This window comes from Hypanus sabinus, chromosome 29, assembly GCF_030144855.1.
Source record: "Hypanus sabinus isolate sHypSab1 chromosome 29, sHypSab1.hap1, whole genome shotgun sequence".
In the NCBI taxonomy this organism is placed as follows: Eukaryota; Metazoa; Chordata; class Chondrichthyes; order Myliobatiformes; family Dasyatidae; genus Hypanus; species Hypanus sabinus.
The window spans coordinates 17,066,221-17,092,715 of record NC_082734.1 but is presented as its reverse complement, the minus strand read 5'-3'; the positions used below and the strand labels follow the sequence as shown (position 1 = coordinate 17,092,715).

At 37.4% G+C, this 26,495-nt stretch overlaps 1 protein-coding gene across 11 annotated transcripts in view; it reads left to right on the top strand.

Moving 5' to 3' along the window:
• Positions 1 to 26,495, top strand: part of LOC132383068 (putative RNA-binding protein Luc7-like 2) — a 58,731-nt gene that overhangs the window by 19,476 nt on the left and 12,760 nt on the right. For 7 of the 11 annotated variants that reach the window (XM_059953810.1, XM_059953817.1, XM_059953812.1 and 4 more), the window contains 7 exons: positions 1,355 to 1,449; positions 4,961 to 5,059; positions 12,771 to 12,881; positions 15,861 to 16,004; positions 19,563 to 19,601; positions 23,293 to 23,469; positions 25,898 to 25,986. In XM_059953810.1, the coding sequence (XP_059809793.1) occupies positions 1,355 to 1,449; positions 4,961 to 5,059; positions 12,771 to 12,881; positions 15,861 to 16,004; positions 19,563 to 19,601; positions 23,293 to 23,469; positions 25,898 to 25,986 (754 nt within the window). Of the gene's footprint in view, positions 1 to 4; positions 1,450 to 4,960; positions 5,060 to 12,770; positions 12,882 to 15,860; positions 16,005 to 19,562; positions 19,602 to 23,292; positions 23,470 to 25,897; positions 25,987 to 26,495 lie in introns of those variants that run through there. The other 4 variants (XM_059953811.1, XM_059953807.1, XM_059953808.1 and 1 more) reach the window with 3 other exon arrangements.

The window sequence follows — 26,495 nt, the reverse complement described above, 5'->3', positions numbered from 1 at the left end:
GAGTTCAGACTTCTTTTAAATGAATTTGTTGATATGGACCTCTTTGCCTGTTCTGGTAACTTTGAAATGAAAATGTAGTCCAATGTTATACACACTGCACTCTAAGCATGTACAGTCCAGATAGACTGGCAATTTTGTTGGTGGGCTTTGTTCCCTGAAATTGGTGTAATTGTTGCCAGCTTTTTAGTTATCATAAAGTTAATTTTCCTTCAGGTTTTATTTCCAAGACATGGTACTTGCCTGGAACCTTCTTCACTAAAGACTGATAGATGACCTCTTAAATGCAAGTTGCCCTAAAAAAACATGAAATCATCTGTGTGATTTTTTTTATCGACAGTAAAATGTACTTGTCTGTAAAAGTATGTTTCCAATGGCTGCCTTGTCCCGTAAGTCCCAGTAGAAATGAGTTCCCAGTAGAAGGCTACTGAATTTACCTTGTATCTTGTAAACCGTTGAAATCCGAACCAGATGTTGCTCTTAGCCTGTATGAAGGGGGAAATTCTTCAGCTAATTTTTAATGAGTCCTCACTACTGCTAATTTTGATGGTGTACACAGAGCAAAGTTCACTTTTTCGGATGGTAATATATTTGAGAATAATAGTCCCTGGAATATTGTGGGTTCTATAATAATTAATTTTCCTTGTATGCCATGGTACTGCCAATAACAGCAGCAATTTAAATGTATACACATAAGCTGGTTGTCGGAAGGTACTTGAGATAACAATGATTAACCCCTAAAGCTTATTGTTTCAAAAGTAATCCCAGTCTAATATTTTCAAACATAGAATTTTATTTTAAAACAATTCTAATACTTCATTAAATTTATTGCTCTTCTGTAACTTTATAAAAATTATGTTGCTTTCATTGAGTCCTGTAGCAATGAATAACTTGCTATCAAGCAGCCAATAGATAGAAAAAAAGCATCTATCTTGATTTCCATAGTTATCTGACATGTGCTATGTCAAATAAAGAATTGAATAGCAAGAGGTTGGATCTAAATTAGTAATGGAGCTTGAACTCCATATTCATATTAATATTCAAATTAATATTTTAAGCCTTTGGTTTTAAGGACCTGTTGTAAAAATAACGAGTTTCTATAGTTGTGGGCTTGTAATTTTACTGTAAATTTTCAGACTCAACTGTTGTAATTTTCTTTTTGGTGAGACCTTCAAACCATCAATGAGTTCCACTATGGGTTCATCTTATGTATCTGTTTTAAATTGTCCATTTAATTTGGGAAAGCTGCAAGGTATTGGAAACATACTTTGTCAGAGATTTAAAAATAATTTGTTTTGTCTTGTGATTTCTAGTTTCCTGTCTAACCTTGTTTTGCACTATGACCCGTGTATTACAGGAGATGCCAGTCGGCAGAGAATCAGATTTACAGATGATCGGGTCTGCAAGAGCCATCTCCTGAGCTGCTGCCCACATGACATTCTTTCTGGAACGGTAAACTACTTTGTTAATTATATACACCTTTTTTTGGCTTTGAAAATAGTGAAATCTTGGAAATTGTTTTGTGCCTTTTGTAATTTTAGATATCTTTCATTCTTATTTTCATGACATTGGGAATGCTTTATAATGTAAAAGGATCACACTATAGTGAGATCGAGTTGGCTCAATAGAATCCTTCCATTTGATTCAATGTGAAATAACCAAATTCATTCATTCTGCTTTTTAACTCTATCTGAATTCACATTTGCTGTTGTCCTGTATAAAGTAGTGGTGCGATACATAGTTTTGAAATCGCACGATTATGTTTTAGTTTATACATTACACTATTAAATGCTGTACTAGTTGATTTGTTGATTTTGCATTCTAAGGTTACTCAATTTGTCTCTGTTCTTTGGGTTTCAACTCATTTTGAAATGTATTCAACAGGCCATCACTATTGCCATTTTTTTGTGTAAAACAACTTGAGACACGTTGCAAAGTTCAGTAATGCACTGTACATAGTATGAGCAACAACAAAGCAAATTTACTATGTCACCATTTTATACGGCATGAAAATTTATAATGGAAAAGGGATTGTTTGTGTCCACTTAGTACCTTTCCTATCCCCAGGAAGAGAAAAAAGTACTTCATGCCACAGTTGTAAAGGAAGAAGTATACATGCAGCAAGTTTCACACACTAGTTTTGTAGTGAAGAGTTAGATTGATAGTCAAGCATACCTTTAGTTCACTATTCTTTAAAATGGGACATGGGATGACTTATGTTCTCCATAAAATTCAACGAGTGCTCCCTCAGTTCAGCTTTGGAGTGTCAGCCTAGAATTTTGTGCTCTCATTTCTGCAGTAGGATTAGAACCTTATTCAAAGCTAAGTATACTAGCCATTAAGCCATGGCTAAGTGTGTTCAAATTCAGAATGTGTTATCCAAATGCTACTGTGTCACTTTAATCAAAAACAAAAAAACTGCAGATTGTAAAATTCCGGGGGGGTGGGGGGCGGGAATGGAAAATGCTCGGGCAGCATCAGAGGAGGCAAACAGAATTAATGTTTTTGGTTGATGAACTTTAACCATAAAAAAAATATTAGAAATCAAACAGGTTTTAAGTTGCCGAGGAAGGGAAGGGGTGAGGAGACCAAAAGAAACCTCTCTGATAGGATGAGACCAAGAGAGACTGGCCAGTTAAAAAAGGCTAAGCAAGATTGCTGAAGGTTTGCAAATTCGACTGCAAGAAATGCATGACATCTATAAGAAGTTAATATTTCAGTTTGGAATACCCCTGTTATTTGGAACTGATCTGTCTGAAGGACCTTTTAAGTAGGAGATGAATCAGAAAAAAATGTTGTTAAGGTGAAATAAAAAAAGCACTGCAGTTGCTAGAAATCTAATTAAACACCGTACTGGTACTGGTTGTCTCTGATGCAAAATGCATAAGCAATTTCTGAATTGTTGAATTCATTTGAGGGCTATAACATGCCTGGCGAGGAGAAGAGAGCTTACATTGGGTAGTATTGGAGCATTGTTTGAAGGAAGTCCAGATTGATATGGTTTTGAGAAATAAAGTAACAAGCAGCTGGAGGGTAAGAATCAGGAGATACAGTGCCTGTACTTTTGGCTCTACGAACCCAAATACTCCTTTCAGGTGAAGCAACAGTTCATTGTGCTTCCAATGTACTGTACCACTCGTGAAGTGGTTTCCTCTGCATCTCTGCTTTTTTCAACTGAAACGATGACATTGTATCGGAAACACATCAAGAAATTGACCAAGACACACCAAAGCATTTATGCCAAATGTTACACATCAAGTGGCAAGAGAGGATACTAGGTGTGGAGGTGCTCAAACGTGCTGGGACGGTCAGTGCAGAATTGCTCATCACAACTTCTCAGCTGCGTTGGACTGGTCACGTCACAAGAATGAGCGATGATTATTTACCCAAAGCAGTTTTCTGTGGTGAGCTACGTGAAGGAAAGAGGAAGCATGGTGGTCAGAAGCTGCGCTACAAAGATGTGCTCAAGAGCCACATGAAGACCACTGACATGAATGTCAACACCTGGGAAAAAGATGCTTTGGACAGAAGAAGTTGGCGCTGCATTGTCAAGAAGTCAATTCCAGCTATCGAGGAGAAAAGGCAGAAGAAATATGAAGCAGGTCATGAATGCAGACATTCGGTGCTAGACCAGTCAAATCACAAATGCAGTCGATGTGGGAGACAGTGCCGATCCAAAGCTGGTCTTGTGGCCCATAAATGTGCCTGCAGAGACTAAACTCTCAGCACAGTTAACATCGAAATTGATGGACAGCCGAAGAAGTAGGTTTAATTCTTTATCGCACTCCCACATTGACTTCTGTCATTGGCCTCTTATACTATTCCAGGAAAGCCCAATGTAAATTCGAGAAACTGCACCTCATCTTCTGACTAGGTATGTTACAACCTTCAGGACACCAAAGGTGGAATTCAGCTGTTTCTGATGACTGATTTTTTTCCACTTTGTATCAAAACTTGCTAGTCTGATGAAATGTTAACTGTAATGCTGACATTTTCCCCCTACAGATATTGCATGGTCTGTATTGGTCCAGCATTCTGTTTTCTTTCACAGATTTATAGCAACTGAATTTTTTTTTAATCTCAGAATTCTAGCAGTTTATTTTTTTGTTTATTCCACCTTCCAAGTTCAAGACCATTTCTTCCAGAGTAGCTGTCATTACCAAACTTTCAGCACCATTACCTGTTATGTCATTCACTTTTTTTGGTCTTCTTCCCATCCTCTGTATCTTTCCCTTTCTCTGCAATTTAAAATGTGTTCAAATTCCAGTTTTTGCTAGTTCCAATGAGGGGTCATCGACTTGAAACATTACACCTTGTCTCTCTCCACAGATGCTACCTAATTTGCTGAATATTTACAGCATTTTCTGTGTCTCATGGTAGGCTGTGGTGCTGTTAATTGTGAAGAGTTTCTGTGCATACCAATGTCAATTTTTGATCACTAAATAAAGTATTTATTTTAATTTAGTGCTTTTATTAAGTTTGTTACCAGTAGAATGAACACAGCCATATAGCTGATAATTAATTCAAAACTATGGCAGAATAGTAAATGCAGTTCTGCTGTTGGGTGAAAATTTTTCCTTTTCATTTAACAAAATTGAAATTCTGTTAACTAAAGAGTGAGACTGAGTTTGATTCCATTCATTTGGCAGCAGCAAACAGTGCGACAATCTTCAGATGGTTCACAAAAGCCCCCTTCCCCCATTATTAATTTCTGACTACCTCACTGTGCTTTGGAAGTTTCTCCGTGTGAATCATTAAATCATTGGCTGCATTAAACATAGCTTTTAAAAATTCTTGTTGTTTAATGCATCCATCTGTCATATAATTTACAGCATTTTCTTTGTCTCATGGTACTCTGGTGCTTTACATTGTGAAGAATGGTTTGATATTTTGGTTCGCTTTTTCACACCTTGCATTTAATATTAATTGGTAATCCAACGTTTTTCTCCTCCATTTCCTACAGCGAATGGACCTCGGAGAGTGCACAAAGGTTCATGACCTTGCATTAAGAGCAGACTATGAAATTGCCTCCAAGTTGAAGGACCACTTTTTTGAAATGGATGTAAGTCATCATGTGATTAACAATTATTAATTGGTGCAAACATTAGGAACATTGTTTACTTCTATTTTGTAATATGTTTCCTTATTCCACATGAAGATGAGAACTTTAAAGTGGTCTTAAAAATAAGCTTAAACTTAAAAATAACAGTATTCAGCTCCAATTGGGGTTTTAATTGTGTGTACTTCGGTAGTTAAAAACAAAATTCATTAAGTATTTGAAAATGATATATTGCATGTAGCTATTTTTTTGGAATACATTAGTGAAATGCAATAAACTGCAAAAATAACAGGAATCTCTCAGTAACGGAAATTGCACAATTGTTCTTGAATCCAACAGAAACTGGTATTGATTAACAGCCTTGTTGCAGGCATGCAGTATATTTAAAAAGATATACCTTTCAAAATCCTAAATACAATGCCAATAGAAAGTATTCAACCTGGAAGTTTTCATGTTTTATTGTTTTACAACTTTGAATCGTACTGATCAACAGAAAAAAACTTTAGTGTTGCCTAGAGGAACTCCTTCAGTAATGCCCAGGCCCAATTGTCTTTGGTCTCTTCATTTATTTTAAGATTAGAATATAGGTTTTCTGCTTAATACTCAATTCTATCTATCAATTCTTGAGCTACAAAGCAGTCCATGCACGTCTACATTAAGACCTAGATAATAATCAGGTATTGAGTCATAACTGATGAGTATCATTTGTGCCACGTGGCGTGCTATGACAAATCTCCAGTTGGACTAACCACACAACTTTGGCCTTTAAGGATATTTCCATTGCAGAACCCCTACTACCAGCACTATCAACATTCTGTTGTGGCCCCTGACTAGAAGTTCAATTAGACCAGCCACATAAGTACTGTGACTAAGGTGGGTGACTAGAGACTGCCTGTCCTTAGTTAGTGACATCACCAATGACATCCCAAAGTCCTTTCACTGTTTAGAAAGCACAGTTCAGAAGTGTGACCTGGTTGAGAGCAGCTACAAAATACTCACGTCTCTTGGATTTCCCGCATCTGCTGATTTTCTTTTGTTTGTGAAACATTCATCACTGCTGGATTTACCTATTGGGAGCATACTTTTACCAAAGGAATGGAATATTAAAGGCAATCGCTCACCACCACCTTCTCAAGACCAGTAAGAGATGAATATTAAATGCTGATCTTGGCAGCAATGTTTTCATCCCAGAAAATGAATGAAAGAAGATGAACCTGTTATTCCTACTCTCCGACTATTCATGGACCTTACCAGGTTGATGATTTGTCTTCAGTTCATTAAGCTTTAATTTTAACTTCTGAAAGTTTATGTAAACTAGGTTTCCCAAGCTATAGTTGCATCCTTAACTTAAATTGTGTGTATTAAATGTAATTTAACATTACAAATAATGTTGCATTTCTGAAAATAGCTCGTTTTGATTATTGTCTACTATTCTGGTTGCTGCATTACAGGAAGGATGTGGAGATTTGGAGTGTATGCAGAAGAGATTTGCAGGGATGTTGCCTGGATTATAGAGTATGTAGGGAGGTTGGACAAACTTAGGTTGCTTTCTCTGGAGCATTGGAAGCTGAGGGGCAACTGGTGGAAGTTTTAGAATTCTGAAAGGTATGAATGGGGAGGTTGATCAGGTTTTTTCCCCAGGGTGGAGGTAACAAATACTTACAGATGTGTCTTTGTGGTGGCAGTGGGAGGGTTTGGGAGAGTTTTGCTGACCAGAAGTGATAGGTGCCTGGGAATGCACTGCCAAGAGAAATGGTAGAGGTAGATGCAACGGCCTTTGGATTATTACGTGAACAGATAGGGAATGGATGAATAGAGACCATGTGCAGGCAGATGGAAATGTCTGTAAGTTAGCATCAAGTCAGTTCATAGGGCCTGTACCTGCACTGTATTATTCCATGTTTGGAGATTCTTCGAATGTTGGTGTGTCTATTTTTCTCTTCTGACAATGATGTTCTTGCTTGTCTACAGCTGAGAAATCTAGACAGAGTTCTGGAGTTCATTTCAGCTGTGATCTCTGGCCTTCAAAAGAATTATCTTGCATTCTTTGAAACTGAGGGGAAACAACATCCTTTTACCCAACCTAATTTCAGTGAGTTACGGTTAATTGGGGCAGCTGCTTATTTGGAAAAATTCTTAAAGAGCAAAAGATAATTATGAAAATAGCCAAGAATGCCTTTATTTATTTGGGACAATATGCTGCTTAATTGGGACAGGAGACCATTGTTTAACAGTTTCTAACTAGCATCAGTTGCGTCCATTTGTGTGGCCACTGCACTGTGCTTAGAGCAAACTGTTTTTGGGGGGTGTGTGTGTGTGTGTCTGTGTGTGTGTGTGTCTATATATATAAAAAAAGCTGTGATTTTTGGCACTGATAGTTGCCAAGTAATAAGCAGTAAGACAATTCCGGACTGTTTTACTCACTGCTGTTTCAAGCATTCAGGCTTGGAGAAGCTGGAAACGTCTGGGAGTGAGAATGAAACAATTTCACTATTTCAATTAAAGAACTACAAAGAATTTGAAGGTATCTTGAATGTTACAATGAAAATGAAGATTTGGAGGATGCAATCAATGAAAGCTTTGTATGAAGATAGTCTATTATCTGCACTAGGTGTCTGCGTTTATTTTGTCCATTTAGTCAATAAAAAGAATATAGCATTGGGCACTGGATGAAATACTGGAACAGTTCTGTAGATTTGGTAGTGTTCTAATTTGTTTTTATTTCATTTAAATGCATAGTATTTTTACTCAGTTAAACATTAGTTTGTCTTTATTTTAATACCTGTTTTAACTATTTCCCTTAAACATCGGCTAATTGGACAGATGCTAAAATGTACTGGTCTGGATGTGTCCCATTTAACTTGAATCCACTGTGTTTACTGTACTCACATACAGTCTCTATATGTACAAGAACACTAGCATGCATTAATTTCACACTTTTTAAATATTCTGCATTTGTATTCCACCTATCAAAATGGATAATATTTTTCTACATTGCATTACATTTCCAATCTTTATCCCTCTCCTGCTTAATCTGCCTAAATACCTTTTGCAGATGTTTTGTGTCTATCTCACAACTTAATTTCCTATAACTCTTTGTTTTTCTATCACCAATTGATATTAAAAATGTTTTGTGCAGTATTCCTGCAAGGTTCTGGGAATAAGGTCCTAAGCTGTCCAACCTCCTCTTACAACTCAGTCCCTTGAGTCCTCCTAACCTTCTTGTAAATAATATCTGTACTCTTTCCAGTTGGATAACTTATTTCCTACAGCAGAGTGACCACAATGTACACAATACTCCTAAGTACAGTCTTGCCAGAGTTCTGTACAGCCTCACTATGACCTCTCAACTTTTACATTCAGTGCCATGGCTTATGAAGGCTTACATGCCAAAAGCAGCCTTCACCTCTCTTTCTACCCATGACTCCACTTTCAGTAAACTAAGTACTTGTGCTCCAAGGTCCCTCTGTTGTACTGCACTCCCCAGATCCCTGTTATTCACTGTGAATGTCCTACCAGGATTTGAGTTTCCAAAACACAGCTGTATTTTGCTATTTCTTACTCAGTCGACATTTTGATCTTCATTGTCATCTGCCTGCTTATGTCTCATCACGAACAAGAGGAAATCTGCAGATGCTGGAAGTTCAAGCAACACACACAAAATGCTGAAGGAACTCAGCAGGCCAGGCAGCATCTATAGAAAAAAGTACAGTCGACGTTTTGGGCTGAAACCCTGTCTTGTACATTGTTACCCAACAATGGTGCCAATCCCTGAGTTACACTACTAGTCATGGGCCTCCAGACTGAAAAACAATCTTCCACCATCATGATTTAACACAAATTCAGATATAACGCAATGAGTCATTGGACTCCATGTTCATGTTAATCCGTACTCCCCTTTCTCCAGCCTTGTATCCTTTTGCTAATCAACTTCCCAGCTCTTGGCTTCATCCCTCCCCCTCCCACTTTCAAATCTCTTACTTTCTCTTTTTTCCGTTAGTCCTGACGAAGGGTCTTGACCAGATGCTGCCTGGCCTGCTGCGTTCCAGCAGCATTTAGTGTGAGCCATTGTACCTTTTTTTGCTCAAAATGGAACAAACTGCTAGAGAAAGAAAATCTTTCTGTAAAAGATAAGCTTCACGTACTTGACGCGATCAAGACTAAAAGTCAAACTCAGGTTGCACGAGACCTTGGGATACCGGAATCAGCACTTCATGGCTGGAAATCTCACGAAGAAAAATTACGCGTGTCGCTTTACAAAGTTGAAGAAGAGGCAGGACTAAAAGCCAAACGCCTGAAGACAGCCAAAGATGTCAGCCTTGATGACTCCCCGTACGAGTGGTTCGTTCAGGCTCGCTCAGAAGGCCTTCCAATTTCTGGTCCTATTCTCAAAGCTCAAGCTGAGAAGTTTGACAAGCAGATCAACAGAGAAACCTCACAGTTCAAAGCTAGCAATGGATAGCTAGACCAGTTTAAACACCGTCACGGGATTTCTCAGTGTTCGTGCAAAAAACAGGTCATAGGGAAAAATAGGGGTGTTTTAGGATGTTAGGTCAACATTGGGTCAGTTTGAATGCTGATTTTTTTGAACCCTGATTTAGCGCACCCCAGCTTTTTTTCATGATGACATTTTATGGACCCAAACAATCGCGATATAACAAAGTTTCACTGTATCAAGTCAGTTGTGTTTCCCGTTAAGCAGCTCCTGAATTACATGTGATCTAACTTTCCCAGTGGAACCTTATATAAGGCCTTACTGAAGTCTATATTAACATAAAGATGTTGCATGGATAAGCCATCTGGCCCATTGAACCTGCTTCACCATTCAGTAAGATCATGGCTGATCAGGCCTTGGATTTAGCTCCACCTGCCTGTCTTTACCCCATAACCCTTAATTTCCCTACTATGTAATTATCTGTCAAATTGTGTCTTAAATATACTTAAGAAAGTAGCCTCTCTTGCTTCCCTGGGCAGTGAATTTCACTGTTTCACATCTTTCTGAAGAAAGCATTTTTTTTCTCAACTATGTCCTAAGATACCTATATCTTACCTGTCCTATTATTAAGACATCCTCTCAGTCATCTGAATTAGGTGACTCAGTCTCCCCTCAAGTCTCAATTTCCTCCTCATCTTCAAAATCAACCTAGTGAGCCTTCTCTGAATTGTCTCCAAAGCCAGTATATCTTAAGTATGTAGACAAGAACTTCACACAGTACTCCAGGTGTGGCCTCACCCGTACCTGTATATTTGCAGCATAACCTCGCTGCTTTTAAACTCAATCACCCTAACTCCCATCTACTGCCCTGTCCTGAACTTTCATGGTCACATCAAAAAACTCAGATCAAGTTTGTATGATGTGATTTCCCATGCACAGAGCCAGATGTCTTTCCAGATGTATCTTATATCTTATCCTTATCCAGTAATCTTAAGTACCACAGCTGTTGGGCTTACTGGTCTACTGTTCCCAGTGTTTTCTTTGCTGCCTTTCTTAAATAAAGGCACAGCACCTGCATTCCTCCAATCTGCTGATACTTCATCCATGGTTAGCAATATGCAATCATCTCAGCAAGGGCTCCCACAATTTCTGCTCTGTATTCCCACAGTGTTCTTGGATACACCTAGTCGAGCCATGGAGATTTGTCCACCTTCATACCTTTTAAGACAGCCAGTACCATCTATACTGTAATGTAGACTATCCCCAAGACAATCCGATTTACTTTTTCTGGTTCCAAAGTCTTCATGTCTTTTTCCATGGTAAAAACAGAAGTGTTCATTAAGAACCTTTCTCATCTCATGTGACTACATAGATATGCCTCCTTTGGTCTTTGAGTGGCTCTATTTTATCTCTAGTTTCTCTTTTTCCATCTATATACGTATAAGATCTCTTCAGATCTTCCTTAATCTTCTCGGCCAAAGTTTTCTCATGATCTATTGATCTCCTGATTCCCTGCATCCCATATATTCTTTCAGGGATGTTCTTGATCTCAGCTTCCTTTACCTGGCGCATGCCTCCTTTTTCCTGGCCAAGGGCTTAATATTCCTGATCATCCAGGGTATCCTACTCTTATCTTTGTCCCTCTTAGCAGAAACATGTGGACCTTGAACTCTCACTGTTGCACGTTTAAGAGCCTATGGTTCCTTTGCCCTCAGAAAACCTAATCTCATATTGTCAAAACTTGCCTTGCTCCAATTTAAAAGTTGGACATGTGAACCAGTTATGTCTCTTTCCATAACTATTTTAAAACTAATAGAACTATGGTTACTAGTGCCAAAGTGAGGCTCCCCACTGTTCCCTCAGACACCTGTCCTGCCCTATTACCTAAATGTAGGCCAAGCTTTGTCTTGTCCCTGTAGGACTTTGTATATACTGCCCAAGGAGGTATACCTGAGCATAATTCACAAATCCCACCAAATCTAAGACATTAATATGGCAGTTGCAGTCTATGCTGGGAAGTTGAAATCCGTTGCTATTAAAATAACTCTATAGTTTTAATACATTCTAATTTCCATTGACTATATGGGTGCCTTTATTATAATGCCAACAATCCTTTATTAAATACCTTCTTAATTTCTCAGGTCCACCCATAAAGCCTCACTTCAGTGTTCCTTCAGTAATTTCATTAATGATGACTGCTGTGATTTTCCCCTTAATCAAAAATGTGATGACTCCTGTCTTTCCATTGTCTCTACGCTACTTAAAGCACCTGTATCCTGTACCATTAAGGTATCAGTCCTGTCCCTCACTTAGCCATATTTCTATAATGCCTATAATACCCCAGTCCCGGCTATCCAAGCTCTAAGCACTTCCACCTTAACTGGTCTTACCTCGTGCATTGAAATTAAAGCAGTTTAACTTAACAGGCTTTTCTCACTGCCTGCTGTTCCCTTGCCTGTCATGCCTATTCAACTTGCAGTCATTGACTTCTACATCACTTTCCAGCCTCTCATTTGCCTCTCTGCTGCTTGGATACACACTTCCACCCTCCCCTCCCAAACCCCCACCAAACTAGTTTAGACCCTCAGTGGTAGCACTGAAAATAAAACAATGGTTTCTTGTAAACTCAAGTAATAGTGCCACATCATAATGATGCAATCAACTAATGGGGAAAAGACAAGCTTGATCTGTATACGGTTTGAAAGTGCTAGATTTCAGAAGCAAGCCTGTGATCATAGGCTTGATTCTATTTTGGAATTTAGTAGGTGCCCTACGTTGGAGATTGCCATGAAACAGCACAGTGGTGCAGCTGGTAGAGCCACTACCACCCACCCTGACTTTGTGTGTGAAATTTGAATGTATTTCCTTTGACCATGTGAATTTCCCCCAGGTTCTCCAGTTTCCATATAACCATATAATAATTACAGCACTGAAACAGGCCATCTCGGCCCTTCTAGTCCGTGCTGAACGTTTACCTAGTCCCACCTACCTGCATTCAGCCCATAACCCTCCATTCCTTTCCTGTCCGTATACCTATCACATTTTATGTTTCCTCCCACATTTTAAATTCGTACAAGTTAGTAGATTAATTAGGCATTGTTTAAAAATAGGATTAATGTAAACGGGTGGTTGATAGTTCATGTTGACTTGGTAGGCTGAGGTGTCTTTCACAGTGCTGCGTCAGCACTCACTATTGTATTAGACAGTGCTTGTATCCAAATTGGTCATTGACTTCAAGTCTTCCTAGATCTAACTTTATTTATTATTGTTCTTTTTAAGGCAATGGATCACTTGCAGTCATTTATCACAGACTGTGATAGAAGAACAGAAATTGCAAAGAAAAGGTTGGCAGAAACCCAAGAAGAGATCAGTGCAGAGGTAGCAGCAAAGGTATAATCCATCTTAGTCATTATTAAATTCAAGAATAACCTACAAAATATCATGCTAACTTATGGAGTAGAATGGCAGTTTTCATGTTTGGAAAGCAAATTGCTAGTTTCAGTTGAAAATTGAAAAATTTATGTAAATGTATTCTTGTATTTGTCAGTTTAACACTTTCTATCACGTTTGTTTTAAATTAACTTCTGAAGTTCATAAGACTATTAATTTAGTGTGTGTTTAAAGATATAACAAATTGGGAATATTTTGATTTTATCGTTCTGTTACTATTTATAGAATAGCGTTTGTTTATCCGCCACAATCCCCTCTTGGATTGTTAATTTGGCACACTTGAACTCTGAAATGTTTTTTTTGAACTAATCAAAATCTTTTGTCAGTTTTACACTCTAGGTATCAAAAAGCTGGTAATTTTTGAAACTTACAGCAATTTGTTCTTGGTCTTATGATTTTTTTTGAAATGGTAACTTTTTTATAATCTGCTAAGATATAATTCCCTCTTAGATTTGACCATCAAAGAAATAAGTTCTTGAATCATAGTCAGAACTGAGCAATTACAGTTATGAGGGATATAATTATTGAATAGGACTGGTTTTATCCCAATACAATACACTCCTGTGTTACTGAGGAATTGCATTCCTGGAAAGTCATCTGTATTGCTTTTTTTGTAAGGCAAATTTTTTTAAGGCTAATGTTAATTAGGTTTTTCTCCTGCATAAATTCTTTGAGAGCAAAACTTTATTCCCTATCTCAAAACTTTTTTGGTGATTTGTGAATTCTGAAAAGGCAAATTTCCATTACCTGAATTATTATGTTATTCAGGTAATTAAATTACCAAATAATGTTAAATTGCCATTGTTCATGATTATACTTGCATTATGTTGTCAATCTCTCTATTCTGATTAGCAGGAAGTTAACTTTTGTGACTATGTAATATAGATCTCATTAATGGTGAGGGCTTGACACTATTAGATGTTAATGGAAAGGTTTTTTATATAAAGTAGTGCAATTTTTTCACTTTATTCTTCACCAAATATCCTTCAACCATAGCTTTGAAAATTACAGCTACAAAAGCCTATCCTTAGGCTTGCAGGTAAATTTGGAAGACTATTGTCAAGCAGGGATAGTTAGATTTTTTTTTAAAAATGCATGTTCTGATCTTATTGTATGTTTTTCATCTTCAACAGCGCTGTGAATAATAGTTTGCATTATCCTTCACCAGTCAAAGCTTCATAATTCTGACTGTTCTTTACTGAGTCCTCTGCAGATGTGCTTCCCCAAAAGCTGCTTAAAAATGGGATGTGGTTCTGGTCTTTTTCAGTAGTTATATCAGAAAAAGCTTATTGACTACTATAAGTGAAAAGTGAGTAATTTGGTGGAAATGGCTTTTTAAATCCATTGCATTTTATTGTTTTGTGTTCAAGTATGTTCATTAAGTTGCAGTACCAGAAGTGTTCAGCCTTTTGGCTTAAAACTTCTAAATTTCTGCATTTAATTTGTAACTCTTGTTCCTCAGGCCCCAGTGAACTTTTTGAAAATAATATTCATCTTATCAGTTTCCATTTATTTTCTGATAGAGCACACTTATTGAACATTTTAGTGAAGAGTAATAAGTTAGTTTCTTCAATCTAGATAATTTTTATCATTGATTATAAATTTGACTGGGCTATGTGGCATGAGGAAAAAATATATCTAATGGTGACTCCACCAAAGCCATGATATCTTGAAAGTCTGCATCTTCTGAGATCCGTGGAATATGATCTTACTTTTCAATTTTTTTCTCATTACTAGTCTAACAACTGTTAGATGATCTTTACTGTACTCTTTTTAAGATCTTCCAATTTTCCTGAATTATGTTGCCTAGAATTATTCCACCAGAGGCAACAGTAGTTTATAAAGTTATGACATGATTTCTTTATATTTTTATTTAGTGACTCTAATTACTGACCTAAATACTCCAGTGTTTTTTGTTATCAACTTGCATGCTATCATGAATTGTGTTTCTGGACAATAGTATCTTTTTTCCTGTACTAATCTTTATAAAATAATGTATCAACTTTTCATGTTAGGCCTTCCCAAGGGTATCACTTTATATTTCTGTGTGCAGAACTCCAATAGATGGTTTTCTGCTTATTTCACCGTCTTTGCCATCCTGAATCTTGTGTCTACTACTTTTAAGTTTCAAATCATCAGCTAATGTAATGCTGCTCCACATTCTCTAGTCTGCCATTTAGTTAAAAAAAAATGCAGAAAAATGGCCTTTGTAGCTAACTTTTGGGGAGCACCTCTGTAAGCTACATCCTGGTCTACAGAATACTCATTGATCACAAATTATCTCCCACCTATTATTCTGTCCATTTTTTATCTCTATTGTCACTCTTCTCTGGGAGAGTGCACACATCGTGTTAAATTGGGTTGTTTTAGAAAATGAAGCAACAAAGCAGAATTTGAGAGAAATCTCAGAATCCTCCAAATCACCAACCTTTCGGAAACCACCTGGACATCCCATAATTACTGTGCATTACCCTATTGTAGTTGGATAGCTGCAGAGTTGAGATGGCGGTGGAGGGCTGTTTTTAGTGGGTATGTATGAGAGAATAGTTCGTAAGGGAAAGGAGTGAGGAGATCAGATTGACAGGACTCTCTAAGACACAGCTTTTTGCTGTGGTCCATGGTCAAACAGCTAGCAGAACTTGGGAATAATTCTATTGATTTAATGTTAGTGCAGTATAGGAATCTTGTTGATGGCTATTCCATTCCAAGTCTATGTATTCAGCTATGTATCCAAAGTCTATGTATTCACTGGTCAACCTTCTACCATGTTAAAAATTTGTTCAGGTTAGTGATACACTGACTGCTAGTCCAATTTGTACCCACTACTTTCCAACTGAAAGTATTTGTTCTTGATCATAGTTTATTGCATCATCTGCTTTTGTGCTGAAGATTACATGCTTTTTTATTTTTTTAACTTAGGCTGAGCGAGTTCATGAACTAAATGAGGAAATTGGAAAGCTGCTAGCCAAGGCAGAGCAGTTGGGAGCTGAAGGAAATGTTGAAGAATCTCAGAAGGTCATGGAAGAAGTAGAGAAGGCAAGAGCAAAGAAGAGGGAAGCTGAGGTAAGAAAATGGCTTGTACTGTTGATTTTTTTTAATCCTTCAATTTAGTAAAGTTTTTCTGCATTATGTGAAAGTGTGAAACTTACCCACTTTGAATTCTTTATTTTTCCCCCAAATACGAGCTCAATTTGGTATTTAGTCAATTAAATTTGAATGTTTATTTCAATTTGAAATGCTGATTGTGCAAAAGTTTATTAAAACAAGTGTCTTTTAGAATTCTCCAAAAATGTGAATTGCAAGCTGTGATTTATGTGAAAAAAAATGTGGCACCAAATATGTTAAAATTTACGCTTTTTAATGCTGGTTTGCCAAGTTAGGTTGACATGGCAAATAAAATATTAAACTTTATTTTTGGAGACAATTGGCAATGGTTAAAACAGTACTTGGCACTTTATTCAATAAAATTTATATGGTTACAGGCAGCACCTGTAGGTAATCTGAGCAATCCTGAGGAGAAATCTAATCTTGTTAGTATCAGGCAGTTTCTCCACGCAACCCCACCCCATCGTCATTTAGATTACAGATAAGTAATTTCAGAAATTGATATCTAAAAAATTTATCATTCCCCATAAATTATGCAAATACAATGAGCATTGAACTTGCACCATTTTCTTGGTGTGTAGACTGGGCAGCAAACATTTGTTTTATTTATTTTACAACTTATCTGTGTTCTGATTTCCAGTATTGTTATAATGACATGGCAGATTATGTTATCACTGTCCATCTGTAGTTTCACTTGTGTAATTCATTATCAGGTGCCCTGGAGACTGAAGTTCCTAAAGGGGTGTTATTACTGATAGCTAATAGAGAATGTGAAGTGAGAAGGGCCAGACATGTGGTGTAAAATATCTGGGTTAGTTGTTTCAAGCAATCCAATTTATTATGTGTGTACTGGTATCAATGTTTTAGAAATGGTAATTTTAGGTTTCAGTGTTGGTGAAAGGTTGTCAATGAACAAGTTGGCTGATTCAGTTTTATATTCCTAAGTGTCTACCCTGTAAAGTACAACATATTTTATAAAATTCTTGGTTCTCACCATAATTCCCAAGTTACTGCAAGTATAAAGCTACAGCCAGCTTGTAATCAATAGCAAAGGCTGCAAAGGAATATTGATGATTCACTGGAGAAGCAGAACAACTTTAATAAATTTATATTAGAAATTGTATTAGATCCTTTTTGTGTAGTAATTAAAAACAATTGTTTTTTTAAGTAATACTTTTGTTTAAATCACTGACCAGAGCAGCTCACATCAGTAGTTAATAGTTCTAAGATTGAAAGTAACTTTCTGCCTCTCTAACCCAGATGAGAACTAAAATAATGAGTCAGAATCAGGTTTAATATCACCGGAGTATGTTGTGAAATTTGTTGTTTTGTGGCAACAATACACTGCAATACATAGTAATAAACACTATTAATTACAATAAGAAGTGTATGTATAAAATAAGAGTAGTGCAAAAAGAGAGGGGGAAAAAAAAGGAAAAAAAACTACTGGGTCCATTGTCCATTCAGAAATCTGATGACAGAGGAGAAAAAGCTGTTCCTGATACGTTGGGTGTATTTTCAGGTTCCTGTATCTTGTCCTTGATGGTAGCATTGAGAAGGGAGCAAGTCCTGGGTGATAGGGTCCTCAATGATGGATGTCGCCTTTTTGAGGCATTGGCTTTTGAAGGTGTCCTGGATGTTGGGGAGGCTAGTACCTATGATGGAGCTGAGTGACTTTACAACTTTCTGCAGCCTTTTCCAGTCCTGTGCAGTAGCCCCACCATACCAGATGTAACCAGTTAGAATGTTTTCCATGTTACATCTGTAGAAATTTGTGAGTGGCTTTGGTGACATACCAATTCTCCTCAAACTCCTAATTGAAATACAGCCACTGTCATGCCTTCTTTGTAATTACATCAAAAAGTAAGGCCCAGGATAGAGCCTCGTTGATGTTTACCCCCAAGAACTTGAAACTGCTTACCCTTTCCATTTCTAATCCCTTGATGAGGATTGGTGCGTGTTCCCTCAACTTCCCCTTCCTGAAGTCTACAATTAGTTCCTTGATCTTACTGACAGTGAATGCAAGGTTGTTGCTACGACCCCATTCAGCTAGCTGATCTGTCTCGCTCCTGAACTCCACCTCATCACCATCTGAACTTCTGCCAACAATATTTGTGTCGTTGGCAATTTTATAGATGGCATTTGAGTTGTACTTAGTCACACAGTCATGAGTGCAGGAAGAGTAGAGCAGTGGGTTAATTACACATCCTTGAGGTGTGCTAGTGTTGATTGTCAGCAAGGAGGAGGTTATTTTTGATCCACACAGACTGTAGTCTCCCGGTGAAGAAGTCAAGGGTCCAGAGGGAGGTATGGGGGTAACACAGACAAAATGCAGGAGGAATTCAGCATTTTGTGTGTGTTGCTCAGATTTCCAGCATCTGCAGATTTTTTTCTTGTTTGTGGAGATACAGGGGCTCTTGGTTTCTAGTTTTGTTCCCATGCAGATCTAATTTCTTTCTCATTTCCCTCCTGGATATTCATGAGGGTAATGTTCCCAATAAAGGCTCTATTTTCTACAGTGGCTTTATTTTTTTCCAGAATAAAAATGGTTATCTTTTTTCCAGAAACATTTGTTACATTGGATCTTTGTTTTAAAAGAAATTCCTTTGAGATTGACCACTCTTGTATAAAAATTGAACATTTTCCATTCTAGTTTATCATTTTTATCTGGGTGTATATGGCTTGTGTGTGTGTGCACGCATGTGTGTGTTTGGGGTACTCTATACTAACTAATATAGGTTAGCTTATTTCATGGAAGCATGCTTTTGTCATTTGGAAATTAATGACTATTTCCTTTAGTGAGCAGCCTTTAAATATTAAAGGAAGTCACTTAAAGGAATGCAAAGCCACCCTTGCCTCTCTGATGCATAGCTAGCAGAGTAAAGTTTCTTGAGATGCTGCATAAATGATGCATACAAGTTTTAAAAAATTACATTCATCATACAAGTCCACTGAGTCATTAAAAAACACAGAGCTTAGTTAGAAACAAAATGCACAATTTTATGTTTTCAGCTTCATCAGAAAGCACAACAGCAACAAACCTAGGCATTTGCCAAAGAACTGATCACTCAGTCAATAAGAAATCAGAGCAGTGTAAAATCACTTCTGTAGTTCAGTTATCTTTGAAAAGGGATTGCTACCACAGATTGAGGGTTCTCCCTGGAAATTGTTTTGCAAGTGGGTGCTGCCTGTACCCACCATCAGTTTTGAGAGGTTGGGCTCAAAAGAATTCAAAGTGAGTGAATAACCACTTCAGTTAAAATGGGGAGAACCCTATTTGAATTATGTTCCAGAAAAATGCTATGTAATATATTTTTAATGTCATTTACTCCCTGGCTTACCCAGTGTTGCTAGTAAAATTGTAATTGAACTCTACCCTGTTGAATTTTTTAAAATTGATAAATCTTAATAGTTAAATCACAGTCCTCTGTCAAGTATTCTCTGCGATATGTTTTGGAGAATAACAATGTATTATGGAGAAATCCAGCTTGTAACATTGCATTTTTTCACCACCAGGGGGACACCATTGCTTCTCCTTCCTCCAGTGCATTTTGGGTAGGATGACATCACTGTGGCTGACTTGTGCTCTGTGACTGTTGTGTATATTCCACAGAATGTTCACTCATTATATGAGAGCATTTCATTATGAAGTTACAAATAAAAATGCTTTATAAGTTATATCCAGCAATCTCAGAAAGGGTGCTACTTCTATTTAATAGAACTATTACCAGGTTTTAGTGAGCTGTTTTGCCACCTCTTATCAGATACGTGCATAAATAGATCTTATGTAAAGAATACCATAGTCAAGGTGTTGTCTATGTGTGAATGTGTATGTGTGTCTGACTGCTTGATCGGGGCAGGAAAAAAATTCAGTTCAGACTGCAATTTGTAGCTAATTTTTTACCTTCAAGTTGTGAACAAAGTAACATTCTAAACTTTTTTGTTACATTCAACTCTTGTGATTTGTTAGGCTTTAGGTTAAGTAATAATATAGGAAGTAGGCTTCATAAATGTGCCACCCCATACATGGAAGGTCCCTGGATGCACAGAGTAAATATTTCCTCCAAGAATTGAATTGTGCTTAAAAATGAAATCAACAATTTGGGTTTGAGCTGCATTTTGGAGACCTGGATGAAAATCTAGCAAGGCACTTGAGGGAGAAACTGTTGGAAAACTTTCAGGTGCTCCTCCAGATCAGCATAAAATATGTCTAAACACACATGAAATCTATTTTGGTGTTCTGATGAGCACCATTTTGCTTGGATGAAATTTGACTGCTGTAATAGTGACCAATGATATTTCATTGGGTAAAAGTAAAGATCTGCTTGTGTATACTGTAAAATTAAAGCCCAACCAGACAATCTCAACTTGGCTCTAGCCCATACATTAAACATATGGATGCCCAATCCTAACACAGTCAAGTCCCACCAGGCTTGGGTCAGGTTGTCAGCATTTTAAAAGATTGATTCCTGGCACGTTTATTTATCAATGGCTGATTTGACCAAGTTCGTTTGTTTTTTTAAGGTTTTAGATAAGGGAAAGTAAAAGAAAGGAAGACATTAAAATGAAAGTCAACAGTTAAAAATTTGAAGAGACAAAGCCCAAATGAAAAAAACTGAAATGTGAAATTGCAAAAAGAATGAATCTTTTGAGGGAAGAGATTTTATTAATGCTTTCCATAGCTGTACTGTATAACATTTCTGATGTTCAGACAACATGATTGACATTCCAAACAAATGTTTGCGACCTGATGGTGCTAGAGATTTATTGCTGCTGCCTAATGGTGAAGTAGTATTTTTAACAGGAAATGATTATAGTTGTTTAGCATTTATTATAGGTTGTTTGTTTCCATGCTGTGTCTAATTTTACAGTGATTGACAAAGTGCAAAGAAGTAATTGATCAGAATACAAAGTAAATGTTCAGAACATGTAAATAATGCAACATAAGGTTTAAGATGCTGTTTGATAATAATCATAATCACGAGCAGAGTTGGGCTATTCAGCCCATCAGGTCTGCTCCACCAGTCCATCATGCCTGATTTATTACCCCTCTCAACTCCATTCTCCAGCCTTCTTCCAATCACCTTTGATACTCTTACTAATCTATAACCTATCAACCTTTGTTTTAAATACTCAGTTATTTGGCCTCTACAACCATCTGTAGCAATGAATTTCACAGATTCTCCACCCGCTGTTAAAGAAATTCCCACAACTCTGCTCTAAAGGGACATCCTTTTTCCCTCCAGTGCTAGACTCCCCCACTATAGGAAACATCCTCTCTATCCAGGCCTTTCAACATCTGAAAGGTTTCAATGAGATCTCACCCTTATGTTTAAACTCCAGCAAATACAGGCCCAGAGGTATCAGTTGCTTCTCATACAGTACATTCCTGGAATCATTCTCATGAACTTCCTCTGGAAGTTAATAATAACAAATTGATTGTTGAAGCCAATGTTTGAGTCATTCTAAATGGGAAATGTTTACAATGAAGCATGACAATAAATGCATTAATGCTTCAGAAGGTTTAATCTCACAGAGAAAATTACTAGTAGGCCCTTACAAAATTAGTCATACATTTATAAGACAATAGACAATAGGTGCAGGAGTAGGCCATTCGGCCCTTCTAGCCTGCACTGCCATTCACTGTGATCATGGCTGATCATACACAATCAATACCCCGTTCCTGCCCTCTCCCCATATCCCTTGACTCCGCTATCTATAAGAGCTCTATCTAACACTCTCTTGAATGCATCCAGAGACTTGGCCTCTGCTGCCTTCTGGGGCAGAGCATTCCACATACCCTCCACTCTCTGGGTGAAAAAGTTTTTCCGCATCTCAGTTCTAAATGGCCTACCCCTTATTCTTAAACTGTGGCCTCTAGTTCTGGACTCACCCATCAGTGGGAACATGCTTCCTGCCTCCAGCGTGTGCAATCCCTTAATAATCTTATATGTCTCAATCAGATCCCCTCTAATCCTTCTAAATTCCAGTGTTTACAAGCCCAGTCGCTCCGATCTTTAAACATACGACAGTCCCACCATTCCGGGAATTAACCTTGTGAACCTACGCTGCACTCCCTCAATAGCAAGAATGTCCTTCCCCAAATTTGGAGACCAAAACTGCACACAATACTCCAGGGGGGGGTCTCACCAGGACCCTGTACAGCTGCAGAAGGACCTCTTTACTCCAATACTCAATTCCTCTTGTTATAAAGGCCAGCATACCATTAGCTTTCTTCACTGCCTGCTGTACCTGCATGTTTGCTTTCATTGACTGATGAACACCAAGATCTCGTTGTACTTCCCCTTTTCCTAACTTGACTCCATTTAGATAGTAATCTGCCTTCCTGTTCTTGCCACCAAAGTGGATAACCTCACATTTATCCACATTAAACTGCATCTCCCATACATTTGCCCACTCACCCAACCTGAACAAGTCACCCTGCATTCTCATAACATCTTCTTGATATTTCACACTGCCACCCAGCTTTGTGTCATCAGCAAATTTGCTAATGTTACTTTTAATCCCTTCATCTAAATCATTAATGTATATTGTAAACAGCTGTGGTCCCAGCACCGAACCTTGTAATGATATATTCATTTTTTTAAAAAAGTTAAAGATCATTTTTGAACAAATATAAATTGTGACATAGTACTGTCAGGATTGCTATATCATAAATTATTAGGTCACTGTATATTTCTGAGATGTCTTCAGCTATTTTAATCAAAATTCATTAGCGAAAATGGGCACACAGTGAAATAAACTTTCAATATCTATTGCATTGATAATAGTACTGCCTGAATACTAATTCTGTTTCCATAATGTTAATCTTGCTAACAACTTGAAAGCTTTCAGTCCATTGTCAGTGCCATTTATTTTCCCAGTACTCCATTCTCTCTTAACGTCCATTAACTCCACCCTGAGCACATCAACCAGCATGCTTCAAAATGTAGGAGGAAACTGAATCATTTGGGGGAAAAACTTGCATGGTTACAGAGAGAATGTGCAAACTATACAAAGTTCACCAGATAGATGAGAGAACTCCTGCATGGCTCGCCAATGTTCATTGTGCTTATTTTTAAGTGAGCAGTATTTCGTGATTGAGATTTAAAATCAGCTTAACATGTTCTATTTTAAAATAGAACTTGCATCTGATTAATCAGTTTTATAAGGACAATCTCTCATGCTGACGGTAAATCAGCTGAAGAAGAGGATGTTACATGGTGGTTCTTGTTTCTTTTCATAGGAGGTTTATCGGAATTCCATGCCGGCCTCCAGCTTCCAACAACAGAAATTACGAGTTTGTGAAGTGTGCTCAGCATACTTGGGTCTTCACGATAATGATCGGCGCCTTGCAGACCACTTTGGTGGGAAGCTTCACCTCGGATTCATTGAAATTAGAGAGAAATTAGAAGAGTTACAGGTAAGAAATGTGGCCATTTGTTAAACTCTTGGAAAATGAAAGCCAGTTACTAGGTTTTCAAATGTTTATGCTACCTAGTAGCTACCTTTTTCAGAGTTTTACTCTTAATAATCCAGCATTCACAGATTTTGGTGCCATAATAGCAGATTTTCTGGACTATTGGATTTTACTCTTACTGATAACCCCAGAATATTTTAAATTCATATTTTAAAATGTTACATAGTTATACAATAATTTTTTCAGTGATCCAGGCGCATCTAAAGGAGATGTAGAAATAGAGACCTTTAAAGAAAAGCACGGGAACAGGGGCTCAGTGAGTTCAAAGGGAACACAAGAACAAGGCTCTGTGGAAGTCACGGTAAGGCAAGAGTAGCCTGGGACAGTTGTAGTCAAGCGAGGCCTTTGAAGTGTGACTACCAGAGAGACCTCTGTTTGATACAGATGAGATAGTCTGGGGTGACTGGCAGTGTGTACTCAAACCAGATGAGTGAGGCCTCTGTAGTGAGACTTTTTCAGAAAGGTCTTCCTAAAACACAGCATCCCGTTATACATTGGGGGTGCCAGAGATAGGAGAGGTAACAGAAGAATGTGAGACATACCCGGCAACTAAGGCTCTATTGACCTTACTGACTTAAAACTATCATTGGCTGTCCACTTGAAGTTTTGCTTGACTTTTAACACCTCTATTGTGAATGACAATTGATTTTGCGAGTAAGGAATTCAAACATGTACAATTAATAACGATCAATATCTATGCCAATTCTGTATAAAAATTGCAGTTTCTTGTTAAGACTTCAGAACAGTGTGGGTGACGGGTCCGTGCTGTTCTTCATGTGCTCAAGTAAAATTTAAAAATTGCTTCAGTCATAAGGCCATGTGTGTTCTGGGCCCATTTACTTTAGTTATTTTATTAACAGTGATGACAGTTACTTTGAGAGCTTCAATAAAATTAAAGGGGTTTCTACGCAGGGCCCCAGTTAAGGAGAGCTTGAGAATAAAGCTCCAAAGAAAATGATTCCCAAACAATAGGATAGCAGATAGTCGTTTTACTGTAGCTCAAATGAGGACAGTTGGATCAGATTACAATGCAATAGGGCTAAATTATTTTTGTGGCTATTATAACTTACAAAATATTTGAAAACTTTCTAACTAAAGATATCAAATAATTTCCAGGGAAAGGTTTGTTCTCCAACAAAATTAATATTGAGATTTCAGAATTTATGCCCAGTCTGTGTTGTCCTGAGGCATAAACTTGGGTGCGCCTGAATTTTCAGTTACAAACCTATATTGCATTTTCAGTGTAGTTGCTGGCTTTCATATTACAGCGTGGAACTGATCTTGAGTTGTTGAGACTGTTGTTACTCATATCTCTATTATGACAACGAAAAAGTAATATTTGGCCCGTCAAGCATTTCCATCATTCACATTCTTCATTTTACTTCTGCAAACTATTCTTTCTCACGTTCACATCAACTCCCCTCTAATTTTCCTGCCACCCACATGCACTAGGAGTAATTTACGTTGGCCATTTAACCCATCAGCACAATATTGGGACGAGAGAATAAACCCAGACTTGAAGGACTTGAAGTCAGTATAGAACCTATCACTGTTGAAGCTGTTGATCAATTGGGCATCGATCGTTTTTGCGCCCAAGAAAAACAGGGTGAGCTGCTTCAATGGCTATTGGCTGGTAGTACTGAGATCTACTGTGAAGAAGTACTGGTAACATTGCATTAGAGTTTCTAATAACTGAAGAGCTTTGAGGGAACCATGCAAAGAAAGACTGTTTTAAGTATTGAGAAAATAAACGTACAAAAGACTGCTGTTCCATTGTCTTGGGAGTGCAAAAGCACAAGTTGATTGAAGATTAATTTAAAAACTATGAATTGAAGAGAAACTTATTTTTTAAAAAAATCTCTTGGACTTTCATAAAGTGTTTATCTGAACTTGTTGATGAGATTTAACAAAATTTACAGTCATCACAAAACAAAGTTCAGTTCGCTGTATGTGATCAGAGATTAGACAAATAGATGTTATTTAAATTTTATGCAGAAAAATGCTAAGTAAATCCATGAGAGAAAAGAACATAAAATGGTGGGATGGGAATTTATTCTTGATCACATGCACAATAGCAATGAATGTTTGTTGAATTCAGATTTTGAATATCAATGCTATATCTTTCAGTGATTGCTTGAGAATGACAAAAACTATGTCCAAGAAGTATGTAATTTTTTTTGCCTTTTGATCAGGTTATAGTTTCTGTTCATATAAATGAAGTGCTTGAATTTTCTAACCATTTAACTTACTCAGGAAAGGTGTATTCTTGTTATGGTGGCTCTGCATTTTGCCATATTCTTCAGGGATCTCCTTGATTTAAAGCACTCATTTATTATGTAACTTATTGAAATGCTGACTTTTTAATGTACAGAAACTTGTTGCTGAGAAACAGGAAAAAAGGACACAAGAGCGTCTGAAAAGAAGGGAGGAGAGAGAAAAGGAGGAACGAATGAAAAGAAGGTTGGCTACCTTTTCACACTTAAAGACTTAACCAATGCCAGCGATAATTATCTCTGTGGGATAAAAATCATTCCTTCAGTTTGCTCCATACCTTTAGGGATCTTTGACTTTGTTTATCCTTTTTTCTTATCTTTTTGATCCTGATTTTGTTATTTTCTATTTCTCCTGTCTGATCCTAATGTTCCAGTACCATTATGTTCTTCCTTACTCAATTTGTATTCTTTCAATGTTCATTAATTTCCTAATGTAATAGATCTTGACCCTGAAGATGTTCTTCTCAATCTCGTCACCCTACTTAAATCTTGTATTCCAACATTACTTGATTTTCTTTTGCTTGCAATCTCCATTCCTTTGGTTATCAAAGCAAGTCTAAATTCTTGTAAAAGCAAATCGTTTGACAAATTAATATTCTTTCAAGAAGCAGCTAAAAAAGGGGAGGCACCTCTCTCATCTATCTCTTACTAGCAGCACTTAATCAGATTTCACACAGGAAAGTTGGTAGCATTTAA